Source organism: Staurois parvus, unplaced genomic scaffold, assembly GCF_062004578.1.
Source record: "Staurois parvus isolate SC_StPar_1 unplaced genomic scaffold, SC_StPar_1.0 ptg000380l, whole genome shotgun sequence".
Classification (NCBI taxonomy): Eukaryota; Metazoa; Chordata; class Amphibia; order Anura; family Ranidae; genus Staurois; species Staurois parvus.
Window position 1 is genome coordinate 2,977,596 of NW_028318176.1, and position 15,398 is coordinate 2,992,993.

The 15,398-nt window shown below is 42.2% G+C and overlaps 1 protein-coding gene across 1 annotated transcript in view; it reads left to right on the forward strand.

Annotated features, from left to right (window-relative positions):
- Positions 1–15,398, forward strand: part of LOC149456038 (uncharacterized) — a 58,590-nt gene that overhangs the window by 17,976 nt on the left and 25,216 nt on the right. Inside the window, 3 exon segments of the mRNA XM_089685663.1 lie at positions 13,342–13,413; positions 14,987–15,128; positions 15,245–15,342. Of these exon segments, the coding sequence (XP_089541789.1) occupies positions 13,342–13,413; positions 14,987–15,128; positions 15,245–15,342 (312 nt within the window).

Genomic DNA, 15,398 nt, shown 5'->3' on the forward strand with positions numbered 1-15,398 from the left:
CCGTCTGGCACCAAACTGAGGCTGATGTGTCCTTCTGCGGCCATGCAGAGTACTGGCAGAAATGCCAGATCTTCTAGGACTTCTGCCGTGGACAGGACCCTGACAGTCCTACGCAATTGGATAGACTCTGGAATCCAACCCTGAAGACCATATTTTTGGTCACTATATCCTGTTGTGGTGGTCTATGTAAGGATATATATTATTTATAAAGGGCGTGTCCCTTTCCCTTAGATGAAATATTACAGTGCCTCCAGCCGTTAAAATACGGCAAATATTTAGTAAACCAATAATTTGGACACCTTGATAATTTGATCACCACTTATTATTGTACCTTGAATTCTTTTAGCCAATATGATTTCGTACCATACACACAAAATTTGCCTTATAATAGATAAATATAAAAATTTATTTATGTACAAAAATTATATATATATTAACACAAAACACAAAAGACTGGTGATAAGTGAATATTGGTACACACAATCAAAAATATATCTTACCAATGTAAGACACACTAATAATGTCTCTAACTAATTACATCAATCACAAATTTAAATGATATGATATTTATTAAATTTATTAATAATTAATAATTTCGAATATCTCAAAGGTTATATTCTTACATGCCGTGGCCATAGGCTTGCAAGAAGTAAGCCCTTGATATATGATACTCTGGTTATTAATATTCAATAAATTATGAAATATGGAAAAATTTATAATATGGCAATAAACAATTTTTTTAACAGTAACACAGTATCTGACTACATATATCTAACTATCCAATATTGTTGTAATACACTAAGGTAATTTTATGATTCTACACAACAGAGAAAGTAATTAATACAAATCAAATAAACATCTCACCACACCCGGACGTCAGACTAGGCAACTCTCCCGTGGATTTAGCTGGCAGTGGAACGCCTTTAGACTGATATATAGGCAAGTGAGAGATTCAATAGGGGAGAATGTAGGAAGTTATAAGTTTTGAGGTTTAAAGTTTTAGGAAGTTTGAAAAGATGGAAGAGTAGTTATTTCAGCAGAGATCTTCTTCAGATGTCAGGTCTTTCCATGAGGTCTTATGAGGGTTCTTCTTTTTCATGAGGGTTTTTTTTTTTGTTACAGCACATGGGCTTTTTATATCCACTAGTCCATTGTTCTAAGATACCTTCCCACCAGGCTTCCTGATTGGCTAGTTGAGAAATGTGTGTACATAAGCTATTTCTCACCTGCCCGCCAGGTGGCGGTCATGTATCACAGAACAATGTGAGTATTTGAGATGACTCATACCTTGGGTGGAATCTTCAGGTAATTTCAGGAATAAAATATACGGCTCTATCCAGATATAGCAGTGATCATACCTATGATATTCTAAATAGGGACCATGGAATATAGGTGTATATTCGGTTATTCCTCCTTGAAGTATCATCCTGTTTGTTTCCTGATAAGACATGTAACTAATGCTAGTTTATAATACATCTTACTTCCCATCATCTCAATACTCAAGTTAGTGATATATAGTTCCCATTGCTGAGTATTTAGTGGTGTTTAAAGTCTATGACATCTTATTCATAATCTGTTTTTGTAGTACATTTTTGTAATGATATACAGTGAACTTTTAAACTTAAATGTCCTGAATTTCACCCCTTGGTTTCAGCATCAACATTTCCTCTGTTGTAGGGAAAAAATCTCTGTTTGCCTAGCCCTTGTATCGGACTCATAGTAAACAATTGTTAATGCTTTCACCCTTGGTGAACAATAGTAGATAGTAATAGTTTCAGAGGTTTGTTGGTTCATCACACTCTACAGGTTTTGGTTAAGCTTCCAAACAGTTGAGTTCCCGTCTCATTATTGTTGAAATGTTTACAAGTCAGAGTCCTATGTGTTTGACTTTCTGTAGATGCATTCTTCTCACTTCCATATACAAATAGTCCTTGTTGACAGTTCAAACATCCCATTGTCTTGGAAAAGTCTTAATTCCCTGTTCTCTTCATTTCTTTAACTAGAATTCTTGAAGGTTTAACCAAGACAAAATTAACTCTTAACATCCGGTTCTGCTGAGCTGTTGGCTATATAACATTATGTCTTGATAAAAGTCATATTTTTGACATGATTCCAAAAGCCCACAACAAAATCCCCCTTTGTTTTTTGGGGTACAGGCACGTGTATAGGGGTGTCTGTATCGAAAAACATGAGTGAGGCTTTTGGCTAGAGTGATTGTTCGTCTTCTCCGGTGAAGGGAATGAAATAATAATAAAAAAAAATTTCCGATAATAAAATGGCAGCGGTAATGCTGGTTGTTCCTCAACTTGACTCGGCGTCTTTAGATGGACACTTCCGATGACGATCCTGGTCTTGTGATGAGGCCGGCCTGGCCTGGCACATCCACCTTGGGGTCCATGGGTCCTCCGCACGACAGGTCTCTTAGACGGTCTCCTAGGCGGGTCTTTTCCTCTGGACTGGCCCTTGGTGGCCTGGGACATCAGGTTATCGTCTCCGGATCGATCTCTGGCATCTGGTCTTTCCCACAGGACATTATAGCTTCCTTCTAGGGTCCGGTCATTGACACCTCCGATCGCCGGTCTGGTCATAGTCTGGGCCTTCCTTTCTAAATTATTAAAATGAACAGTTTAAGTATGGGATATACATAAAATTATGTTACTGGATCCTGTAAGGCAAAATATGAATTATATGTTTAAAGGAAGTTTAAGAATGATCTCAATATCTCCAGATAGGAATTGGTGGGTTTAGTCTTCCAACAACTGCAATTGAGACTTCGGATGGCAAGCACGTAATTGGTTGATGTGCACCCATCTATCACTGATTTCACCATACCGTGTCACCTGCAATTTATATGCGACCGGAGAGATTTTATCAATGATAGAGAACGGACCTTTCCAAGATGGAAGGAATTTCCGTTCCTTGATCTGGTCTCTTGCAAAGTTGTATAGATAGACCTTGTCACCAATCTCATATTCCTTCTTGGAGGTTTTGAGATCATAGTATGTCTTAGCACTAGTTGCAGCTCTTTCCAAATTTCGCTGGGCAAAGGCAAAAGCATATTGCAGATGTTTACGTAAATCCTCTATGTACTGGTGTGTGGTGGTAGCATTGATCAAATTTTGATCTGTAGTGCGATACAATAAGTGCTGGGGCAGTACCATCCGTCTACCTGTCATCAGTTCAAAAGATGACATTTTTGTAACTGTATTCGGAGTAGCCCTCAACGCCATCAGGACCAGCGGGAGTTTGACATCCCAATCTTTACCTGTTTCCTTAACAAATTTCTTAAGGACATTAACGATGGTCTGATTGTATCGTTCTACACCACCACTAGAGGCTGGCCGATAGGCGATATGCAATTTCCTTTTAACCCCCAAAATTTTCCACAATTTGGCCATCACTTCGCTAGTGAAGTGCGATCCTCTATCAGACTCTATCCTCTGAGGTAAACCAAAACGAGAAAATACATGATTTATTAGCAATGCAGCACATGTCTCGGAGCTATTATTTGGTGCTGGTATACATTCGACATACTTGGTGAATAAACATGTAACTGTTAACATATACCGATTTCCTCGTGAAGATTTTGTTACTGGCCCAATAAAATCCATCTGAAGGTCTGACCAAGGCATACATATCCCCCTCTTCTGGAGAGGTGCTCTGTGAGTTGGCTTGGTAGGTTGAAATTGGGGACATATTAGGCAACCTTGGCAGTATTCCTTCACATCACGTAACATATGAGGCCAGTAGGCATAATCCCGCAGGATCTCATACGTGATCTTCTCTCCACGATGACCGGAAGTGGGAGCATCATGGGCATGCTGTAGCATCAAACCTCTAAATTTAAGTGGGACGACCCATTGTTGTACGCCACCCTTTGAGGTTCGTATCAACAATCCCTGGTATAAAGAGAATTGGGATTTGGATTTCATTAAGATACGTAAATCCTCCTTCCCACTATATACTTCCTTATTTATGGGATTTTGGTTGGGATCTTCTATATGACTATAAAACAAGCCAATTATTGGGTCTTCTTTTTGGGCAGTAATTAAATCCTCACTAGGAGAATCGTGACTCCACTGTAATGCATTCGGATCACCAGCTGTTCTGGCCTGTTGCCTGGTGACAGCTTCAATCTGTACGGTACCTAAAAATTGGTCAATGTCTATCAGTTCACCGGTGATTGCCCCTTCCTTGGCTAGAGAATCGGCCAGATCGTTCCCTTCTTTCTCGGCACCTAGAACCTTGGAGTGGCCTTTGGTCTTCTTGAAGTGCAGAGTGAGATCATTGGACCTTACCAGTTCATCGATGTGACAAAAGAGCTTACCATGTTTCACGGGTTTGTGATTACTCTTGTTCATGTTGTTTCGCTTCCACCTAGGGAAATACTCCACAAAACTATTCCTGACATAATTGGAATCGGTTATGATGGCACACTCTCTGATGTTGAACTCTATAGCCATCTCAACTGCTCTAAGAATTGCAGTAAGCTCAGCAACCTGACTGCTTTTTGGTCCAAGTTTGTATCCCACAGAAATTGGGGTGACACCTTGGGTCCAAACGATTCCAATACCTGCCACTAGTTGGAGCTGTTCCCCATCCTTGTGATGAAAAGCACAACCATCCACATATACACACGGCAGCTGTTTACAGTATTCTTCATCGTAAACCTTGTAGGGAGAGAACAGTTGTTCTTCCAGAAAGTCAGTGTCCGGGGCCTCCATAACAGGCGTAGTTGCGGAACAATCATGGAGCTCGGCTAGGCCCTGGGCTACTGGACTTTCCTTGTTCTGTTTGTACCGAATTTCAAGAGGCCACCCTTGCAAAGACAAAGTCCAAGCAGTGATGCGGCTATTAGACACATTTCCTCCCTTGATACGTTCACTCTTTAAATACTGTAAAGGCTGGTGTGCCGTTTCAACAATGATTCTCTCTCCCTGAATGTAACTGCGAAAATTCTGTAATGCCCACACGGTGGACAATAGAGCTTTTTCACAGTCACTGAACTTTACTTCAACCGGGGACAAAGTTTTACTGGCATAGGCAATCACCTTACTGACATCATCACGTTTCTGGTAAAGAACAGAACTCATACTTACCTGCGTAAACCCTGTCTCTAGATAGAAATTTTTACCCCCTTCGGGATATCCGAGACACGGCGCTTGTGTGAGACGTTCCTTTAATTCCTTCATGGCGTCCTCCTGTTTCTTACCCCACGACCATTCGACATCCTTCTTCAGTAGGTGAAGCAGTGGCTTGCTTATCTCAGCGTAATTGTCAATAAACTTACGCGAGTAGTTTACCATACCTAGGAATGATCTCAATTCTTTAAGGTTAGTAGGGACTTTACAGTTCAGAACCGCCTCAACTTTCTTCTTTTGTGGGTTCAAACCTTCAGCAGTAACTTCATGGCCTAGGAAGTTTACCTTCGTGCGACACCACTGGGCTTTTTGTAAGGACAGTTTAACTCCTGCTGCTTTTAATTGGCCCAGGACATGCCGAAGTTCTGTAATGTGTTTGGCCATATCAGTACTTTTGATCAGGATATCGTCCACATATGCCAACGTCCCCCTTTCGAAGGCGTCTGGCATGGCCTTGTGCATGAACACAGCAAATTCATGTCCGGAATTTATGAATCCGAAAGGCATTCGTACCCAACAATATTGTCGATTCCCAAAACTGAAGGCCAGTTTGTATTGGTCTTCCTCACTCACCTTTATGGTCCAATACCCCTGTGCACAATCCAAAGCTGTGAAAACTTGGGATCCTTGGAGCTGGGCGAGACACTGGTCTATGTATGGGACAGGCCATCCTGACATGTACACACGCTTGTTTAGCTGACGGAGGTCAGCGCACAGACGCCATTGTCCATTGGGTTTTAAGATACCCAGGATCGGGTGGTTGTAGGAGCTGTGGATGGGCCTAATTATACCCCTTTCATGTAACTTCCTGATAATCTCAGCTAGAGATTCATAGGAAGCTAATGGTAACCTATACTGTCTTACGAATACTGGTGGGGCATCTGGATCTGTTTGGATCCTAGCGATGTGTAGGTCAGTAGTCCCACAATCGTAAGAATCCTTGGCAAAGATTTCTTGGAATTCAAGGAGAAGCTCTCGGAGCAATTGTCGGTCGAGATCACTGGCACACGCGTCGGCGAGGGCCACCATCTCTTCCACTAACTCCTTGAATCCAGGAAAGCTTTCCGGCTGACCTATCTCATATGCCTCTTCAAGTTTCGTGGTGAGGTCATTGGGTATGTGATGTGTGTGTGTGTTCTCCTGCCATCCAGGTTCTTTGGGGTACTCTTGTTCTTTGATTGGGTGATCAAAGACAATTGATGTCTCTTCGATTCGACAGGTGCCATCTTTAGAATCGAATGGATAAATGGACTCTATGGTGAAAATACCCTCTGGTAATGAATGGAATGTTTGTTCAATTAATTGTTCCTCCGACAAATATTCATCGGGGATGAGTCCAATCACCTGGTTAGTAACCCCAAAGGTGTAATATTCAGTCTCTACCGCTAGACCAATAAGGGTCTCTTTGGGTAAGACGATGTCCTGATTGGACAGATTATGTACGTAAATGTACATCGGGGATTGATGTGTGTTGACTAGGGGCGTGTGTGTAATGTTCAGTCCCTCCCCCTGCATTTTATGGGAGAGGCATACTAATGCATCTGACCCCTTCAGTCTATGTCCCTTTTTAACTTGGATGGGGAGTATGAAGTTATTTATGCCCTTAGGAATTGTAATCTTTTGGGCTACCTGGACTTCAACAGCATAAGGCATCTGTTGCTGGGATTTTAAAGCTAAGTCCAGATTTTGGTATTTTTCGGGGTCCCCCTTTAGTCGACTCCATAAACAGTCATTAATTAGGTCGACTTGCATTGCAAAGCGATGTAATATATCGTTGCCAAAATAAATTTTCGTTTGGGGATTATCCAAGACTAGGAACACATGGGTGGCTGTTTTGTTTCCTACAGTGACGTTTAAGAGACACCGAGCCATTGAATTGTGATCATCAGAGTCATCAAGGGAGTCTGAATTCCAATGACGCTGAGGTGTGGAGAAACGGATCATTTCCATTTCGGTCAGGTGTTTTATCAACCCATGGCTTACAAAGCTGTGTTCCTGTCTCAAATCTAGTTTGGCATATTTTGACCTATTAAGACCATTTATCCGGATGGGGATAAACAAGTCGCTGTTAACCCTTTCAATACCTGTCAAGAATTGGGTGTGATCTCCCCCTTTTCTTGGTTTATCCTCCTGATGAAAAGATATCGTAAGGATGTCATCTTGGAGGGAAATATCTTTGATTTTATCTTGGGGAATTCTATAAATGTGTTCCTCATCTCTTCTGATAGGGTTACAGTCATCAGGTTTGATAACCGTTACATCAGGAAGTTGGCTGTTCCTGAAATGGATTTCTAATGATCCAGGCCTTTCTTCCACCAGGTGGCAGTGTTGTCGGGAATGGGGAGTTTTAAGTTTCCCATATTTAATTGGGGTATTTACCTGTGACCACAGGACTTGGTTCACACAATCAACTATGGTGTTCAGCCTTTTTAGGAAGTCCATCCCAATTATCATGTGGTGCTGTGATATGCTAGCAATGATGATGGGGTGTCTCAGTTCCTTATTACCCAGTTTCAGTTTAAGCCAGGCGGTACCCATGACTTGTAAAGGGTCTCCACCTACACCAATCAATGAGCTGTCAAAACTTTTAAGTCTTGGCTTGGTGGGCATGACATTCGCCACTTTGTCAAAATGCTCCTGTGACATGATGGTTGCTTGGGATCCAGTGTCTATTAAGCCGACAATCGAAAGATCACTGGCATCCTGCACCTGCACCGTGGCATAATATCTCCCATCAGATTCAGTCAGCTCACACATGAAATTAGTGTGGTTGAAGATCTGTGGGCCCTTCAATAACCTATGACTGGCTCTTATCTCACCGCATGTGGTGGACACATTACCCTTATCCTCCCTGGTGGGATTCTTGGACTGTCTCAAGACAGAAGCACAACTAGAAGTTGGTGCTCCGTCTGGCTTGTCAATCCTGATGACTTCCGATGCCGCGACTATATTAGGGGCAATAGATGGACACTGAAAAACAGGAGAATCATTAATAACCAACAACTGGTCCCCCTTTGCCTGAGAACTAGATTCTCTATTAGTAGGCGTGTCAGGGACGGGGCACACATCTCCTGTCATTTGACTCAGTGTCCTCCCCTGTTGGTTTAAGGCTTGGTTGCCTGTTAATTCTGTGACCCTTGGTTGGTCACAGGAGCTGCTCCTAAAAAAGGATTGGATGGAAATTGAGTGACAAGCCTGTCCATCTGTTCAGCCATTTTGCTGACCTGTGCCTCGATTTGTCCAATACGCTCAGAGGAGTCATTCTGTTGATTCTCCCTCTTCTTATACTTGCGCTTGTATTTTGGACGAGACTGGTAATGAGACTCAGAGTCAGAACTACTGCTCTGGTCCCGACGCCATTGTTCTCTCTGAGGTTTTGGGGTCTCCCTGTTATTAAAGGGAGCCTGGGGTACTGTATCCCCCCTTTGAGCCTGAGGGTGTTCTTGGCGTGGAGGAAATCTTTGGAAATCGGAGTTTTTATTAAAATTGGGATTCTTATTGTAATTATGGTTCCTGTTGAAATTGGGGTTCCCATAAAAATTCCCATGTTGGTTTTGGCGAGGATAATAGAACCTCTGAGGATACCATTGCCTCCTTTGATTTTCATCACTGTACTGGCCCTTACCATACTTTTTATTCTTCTCACTTCCACTACCGTAGTTCCCTGGCTTTTGTCTATCCTTTCTCACCCACTGGTTTTGGGGTGCAAAGTTATGGACCTCCTTCACTTGCTGGGCTTGAGGTACAAATCTAGGGGAACCATTGGTTTTACCCCCACGGACTACTTCCGCATATGATTTCTTCTCTGCCTGCACCTTTGGATTTGGAGGGGAAACGGTAGTGGCTGCTACTATCTTGGGGCTATTTTTAGGTTCTCTTTTTATCCCGCCCTCACTGGACTGTTGGATCGAGAATAAATAGTCACTCTCTCTCACCAACCAATCAAGAGAGCATCCCTTTCTGTAATCCTTTGCAAGTCCCAATTTTATGTAAGCAGGTAATGCTTCATAGAATAGTGTCTTGAATTCTGGCTGGTTAGGATTGGGATCCTTTTCAGCCAGGAAATAGGCATTTCTGAGGACAGCCAGAAATTCTGCAGGGCTTTGGTGAGGACCACACTTTAAATTGTAGGCCGCAGCCTTGGCAGAGGTTACAGTTTTATAAGGCCCAAATTCCATGTGGCACTTATGTTTAACCTCTCTCCAGGACTGATTGGAATAGGCCCTCAAGGTCTCAAAGAATTGCCGGTATTTCTCCTCAAACACCCATGGCAGCAATTCTATTTTGGTGTGGTCATCTCTAATGCCCAGAATCTCTAACGTCTGTTCATATGTTTTCATGTGTCCGGTGATTTCAAGGGACCCTTTCTTAGAAAACATAGGAACAGTGTCCTTCAGGAACTTAATAACCTTTGGGGTGTCATATCTCCTGAATGACCCCTGGGATTTCCCTTCCTGCCTATATGAAACCTCATATTTTTCTTCAGAGCGCTCTGGAGTGTATCTTGAAAGCCTAGGAGGTGACCTATATTCTGACCCTGACTCACTATCAGATACTTCGCTGTGATGCGGGTATCTCCGCTCATCAGCCTCTGGTTTGACTGGGTTGGTCCGTCTTTGGACCCCAGAATTTATTTGGGCCGTCAACCTTATAATCTGCTCCTCCAGAGTTTTCTGCTCAGATTTTATCAAGGTAAGTTCTGACTGGTCATGCTTATCCCCTGGGTGAACTTTAATTTTAACAGGAGATAACCTCTCTGATCTGAAGTACTCCACCTCATCTTTTAAGTCCTGATACTTCTTTTGAAGTTGTTTTAATTCCTGAAAGTTTCTCTCATACAGGTCCTGAGCACTTCGAAAGTCTCCGACCAATCTATCATAATGTTTCTCGGATTCGTCTAAACGAATACCGGCATGACCAAGCTTCCCTTTCAAAGACTCAATGTCCTGATTTTTGCTTTCTAACAAGAGGCGGGCCTCTGACAACTCTTCCCTTAGAATCCTGGTCTGCTGGGCAGCTCCAGCGGTCATGAACCATAACATGGGCCAAGCTTCTAGGAGAAGTCTGTCACGGCCTCTATCACTTTCTGCTCCAGCAAATGCCATTAAAAACCCAACAACCTGGCCCTTTTGGTTAAACAGGTCCTCAAAGGTGCCCATGGCCTGCTCTTTCTCTTCATCCACAAATTCATTATTGCTATCCCCCAAATTCAATTTCTTGCGGAGATAATTTATTACTTCATTTTCAACATACTTCTGCCAAGCACCGGCAGCTTTCCGAGCTGGCTTCATAACTTCCTGCTCAATGCCTTGAGCCGCCATATTTTCCTCGTTATGCTTGGAAGAGGTGGATCCGTGATTACTGGATGCCATTTTGATACAAAATATATGTTTGATAAAGTGTACAAATATACAATCACCAGTGCGTTTTGTGTTATGGTACGATTTCTATGGCTCTCAGCAGCGCCTCCAAATTTATGTTGTGGTGGTCTATGTAAGGATATATATTATTTATAAAGGGCGTGTCCCTTTCCCTTAGATGAAATATTACAGTGCCTCCAGCCGTTAAAATACGGCAAATATTTAGTAAACCAATAATTTGGACACCTTGATAATTTGATCACCACTTATTATTGTACCTTGAATTCTTTTAGCCAATATGATTTCGTACCATACACACAAAATTTGCCTTATAATAGATAAATATAAAAATTTATTTATGTACAAAAATTATATATATATTAACACAAAACACAAAAGACTGGTGATAAGTGAATATTGGTACACACAATCAAAAATATATCTTACCAATGTAAGACACACTAATAATGTCTCTAACTAATTACATCAATCACAAATTTAAATGATATGATATTTATTAAATTTATTAATAATTAATAATTTCGAATATCTCAAAGGTTATATTCTTACATGCCGTGGCCATAGGCTTGCAAGAAGTAAGCCCTTGATATATGATACTCTGGTTATTAATATTCAATAAATTATGAAATATGGAAAAATTTATAATATGGCAATAAACAATTTTTTTAACAGTAACACAGTATCTGACTACATATATCTAACTATCCAATATTGTTGTAATACACTAAGGTAATTTTATGATTCTACACAACAGAGAAAGTAATTAATACAAATCAAATAAACATCTCACCACACCCGGACGTCAGACTAGGCAACTCTCCCGTGGATTTAGCTGGCAGTGGAACGCCTTTAGACTGATATATAGGCAAGTGAGAGATTCAATAGGGGAGAATGTAGGAAGTTATAAGTTTTGAGGTTTAAAGTTTTAGGAAGTTTGAAAAGATGGAAGAGTAGTTATTTCAGCAGAGATCTTCTTCAGATGTCAGGTCTTTCCATGAGGTCTTATGAGGGTTCTTCTTTTTCATGAGGGTTTTTTTTTTTGTTACAGCACATGGGCTTTTTATATCCACTAGTCCATTGTTCTAAGATACCTTCCCACCAGGCTTCCTGATTGGCTAGTTGAGAAATGTGTGTACATAAGCTATTTCTCACCTGCCCGCCAGGTGGCGGTCATGTATCACAGAACAATGTGAGTATTTGAGATGACTCATACCTTGGGTGGAATCTTCAGGTAATTTCAGGAATAAAATATACGGCTCTATCCAGATATAGCAGTGATCATACCTATGATATTCTAAATAGGGACCATGGAATATAGGTGTATATTCGGTTATTCCTCCTTGAAGTATCATCCTGTTTGTTTCCTGATAAGACATGTAACTAATGCTAGTTTATAATACATCTTACTTCCCATCATCTCAATACTCAAGTTAGTGATATATAGTTCCCATTGCTGAGTATTTAGTGGTGTTTAAAGTCTATGACATCTTATTCATAATCTGTTTTTGTAGTACATTTTTGTAATGATATACAGTGAACTTTTAAACTTAAATGTCCTGAATTTCACCCCTTGGTTTCAGCATCAACATTTCCTCTGTTGTAGGGAAAAAATCTCTGTTTGCCTAGCCCTTGTATCGGACTCATAGTAAACAATTGTTAATGCTTTCACCCTTGGTGAACAATAGTAGATAGTAATAGTTTCAGAGGTTTGTTGGTTCATCACACTCTACAGGTTTTGGTTAAGCTTCCAAACAGTTGAGTTCCCGTCTCATTATTGTTGAAATGTTTACAAGTCAGAGTCCTATGTGTTTGACTTTCTGTAGATGCATTCTTCTCACTTCCATATACAAATAGTCCTTGATGACAGTTCAAACATCCCATTGTCTTGGAAAAGTCTTAATTCCCTGTTCTCTTCATTTCTTTAACTAGAATTCTTGAAGGTTTAACCAAGACAAAATTAACTCTTAACATCCGGTTCTGCTGAGCTGTTGGCTATATAACATTATGTCTTGATAAAAGTCATATTTTTGACATGATTCCAAAAGCCCACAACAATCCTCTAACTAAAGGGTGTCAGAACTGCAGCTTTTTGTACATGAGGAGCCTCATCTAATGTTCTGCCCTGACAGAGAAGTCCTTAAACCTTGAGACCGCTTTATCCTTAAGATGGCTTCCACGTTCCACTTTAGCTAGGAAGTCAATTTACCATCTTTCTTTGGTGAAGCAGGAGAACCGCACCCTCTGGGTGTTGGTTTGACTCTGAAGGCCTAAATGATCGCCACCTCTTCATATGGGCAAGCGGAAATCTGTGCTTGGTCTCACATGGCTTGAGGCAAGGTCGGTAAACTTCAACATGTACAATTGCCTTCCGGATTGTTAAGACCACTAAAAGACCCTAGTCTTCATAAGCCCTTCCTGTTCCGGGAGATTGAAGAGCACATTCAACCAGGGCAGTGCCAACTCTGTGGATGGCGCAATGCCGAGAGCCTCCTGAGGCAATTTCACAAGTCAGCGACATGGTCCTTCTGGAACACCTTTGTTACGCTTTACTAAGTGAACCCAGCTCAGATCACAACTGCAGATTTTGGAAAGTTGTGCAGGCGCAAACCTACACTACTGGTCGTTTTCTTGGGCCCTCCCATCTGGCGAGTTAGTTCCCACTGTATGCTGTCATGATGTACCAAGAAAACCCAAAATTGTATACTCACCTTTCCGGAATGTTCCTCTCCTGGTGCATCTTCATGGCAGTATACAGATCTCCACCCACATAGTGAGATTTACAAAGAATGCTGCGAGCCGGTCTGTCTTTGATTTATCAGGATGTGGAGGCGGAGTCACAACGTATTGGATGCTGCCATGAAGATGCGCCAGGAAAGGAGAATTACGGAAAGGTGAGTATACAAATCTCCATTTAATCGATGCCTCATGTTGTACAGGGTCCTCATGTTCCCCGATACCAGCTCATACATTGGACTTGTTCAACCTTCCAACCAGGAGTGAATGAATTTGTGAAGATACTATCCCCATGCTGAGAACATGTGGCCTGGTATGGATGTCTGCTAGCAGAGAGCTTGTTGGAATGTGGAAGCCTTTCTTAATAATAATAATATACTTCCCTCCACCATATGTGTACATATCACCCGAAGGTACCACCTGCTGAATGACAGATTCCAAGATGTAATCTACTCTATGATGGTGGGGACATTGTCCAGTGACCATACTTGGGCAGTGATGTCACTGCCACCCCCTTTCCTTTTCTTACATGGTGGTGATTTCTGATGAGGTAGGTGGTCCTTAGGGATGTGGCAGCTGCAAGGTAAAGTAGGACCTCATCCCTAGTGGTCATTGTAGTGGTCCCTCACATTGGTGACAATGGGAGAAGGACCCCCTTATATCAGTGGTCATTGTAGTGGTCCCTCACATTGGTGACAATGGGAGAAGGACCCCCTTATATCAGTGGTCAGTGTAGCAGTCCCTTACATTGGTGACCGATGGGAGAAGGACCCCTTATATCAGTGGTCAGTGTAGTGGTCCCTACATTGACCGATGGGAGTAGGACCCCTTTTATCAGTGGTCAGTGTAGTGGTCCCTTAAATTGGTGACCAAAGGGAGAAGGTCCCCCATATATCAGTGGTCAGTGGGAGAAGGACATTCTTACATGGTCATCAGTGGGAGAAGGACCCCCTTACAGATTATTGATGTCAGTTGTTACTGAGAGACACAAATTTTTCATTGCTGAAGGAACATCTAGAAACCTTTGGAGGACCCCTGGCTGAGAAAGGCTGGACTAGGCAGTCATATATTCCTGTCCCCCTTGGTGGGAGTGGAGGTGACCCCTCTATGAGAACATACAATCCATACACACCCAGCACAAGGCCGGGGTCACACTACCAGACGGTTCTTGGGGTTGCAGTTCCTCTGAGCTCCACAAGGTGGGGATCTCACTTCTACCCAGATAGGAAGTCTCTATGGGGGACAGGAAGTGATGTCAGATAAAGACAGGAAGTTTCCTGAGGTACAATATAGAGAGGAGACATTGCTGGAAGTGGCAGTAGAGGAGGTGATAAGATCTTATTTTCTATTCACACCCAGTAACCCCCCGTCATGCCCATCCTCTTCCTCCACGCTCTTCCTCCATCGTCACGTCCGTCCTCTCCCTCCACCGTCACGTCTTTTATCTCCAGCAGATGATGATACACACATATATAGTGTGGGAACCCAGATTAACCCCTTCAGGGGCAGAACATTCCCCCACTTCCGGGGCCGGTACATTCTCCTCATTGTGGAGATGTGTTGCTAATCCATCAATTTAATCTTTTCAGTTTATTATTAACAGATTATGCGATAATTGGGTATGGGAGTTGTATCCTGAGGTGGACTTATAATATGTATGTTTGTATTTTATGTAATAACTATTCCTGATGTCTGTGAAGGTTCAACCCAAGGGATGTGTCTGGATGGTGACTGTATCGTGTGTGTCAGGTTCCTATAAGGTGTCAGGGTGTCACTGTCTATTTCTCCATGGAGGAGTGGGAGTATTTAGAAGGACACAAGGACCTCTACAAGGATGTCATGACGGACAATCAGCCGCCCCTCAGATCACCGGGTAAGAGGAGACTTTATTGGAAAGGAGAGAGCAGTACGGAGGCTCCACCTAGATCCCCCATCATCTGATAAACCCATAGAAACAATGGATTCAGTCAGTGTGTGTGTTTCCTACAGATGGATCCAGTCATGGGAACCCACCAGAGAGATGTCCCCGTCCTCTGTATTCCTGGGATTCCACACAGGAAGGTCACACCATCCCTCTCCATCATCAGGTAGATGAGGAACAATCACCGATAGTATCATTAGGATCTGTTCATTATCTGCATTG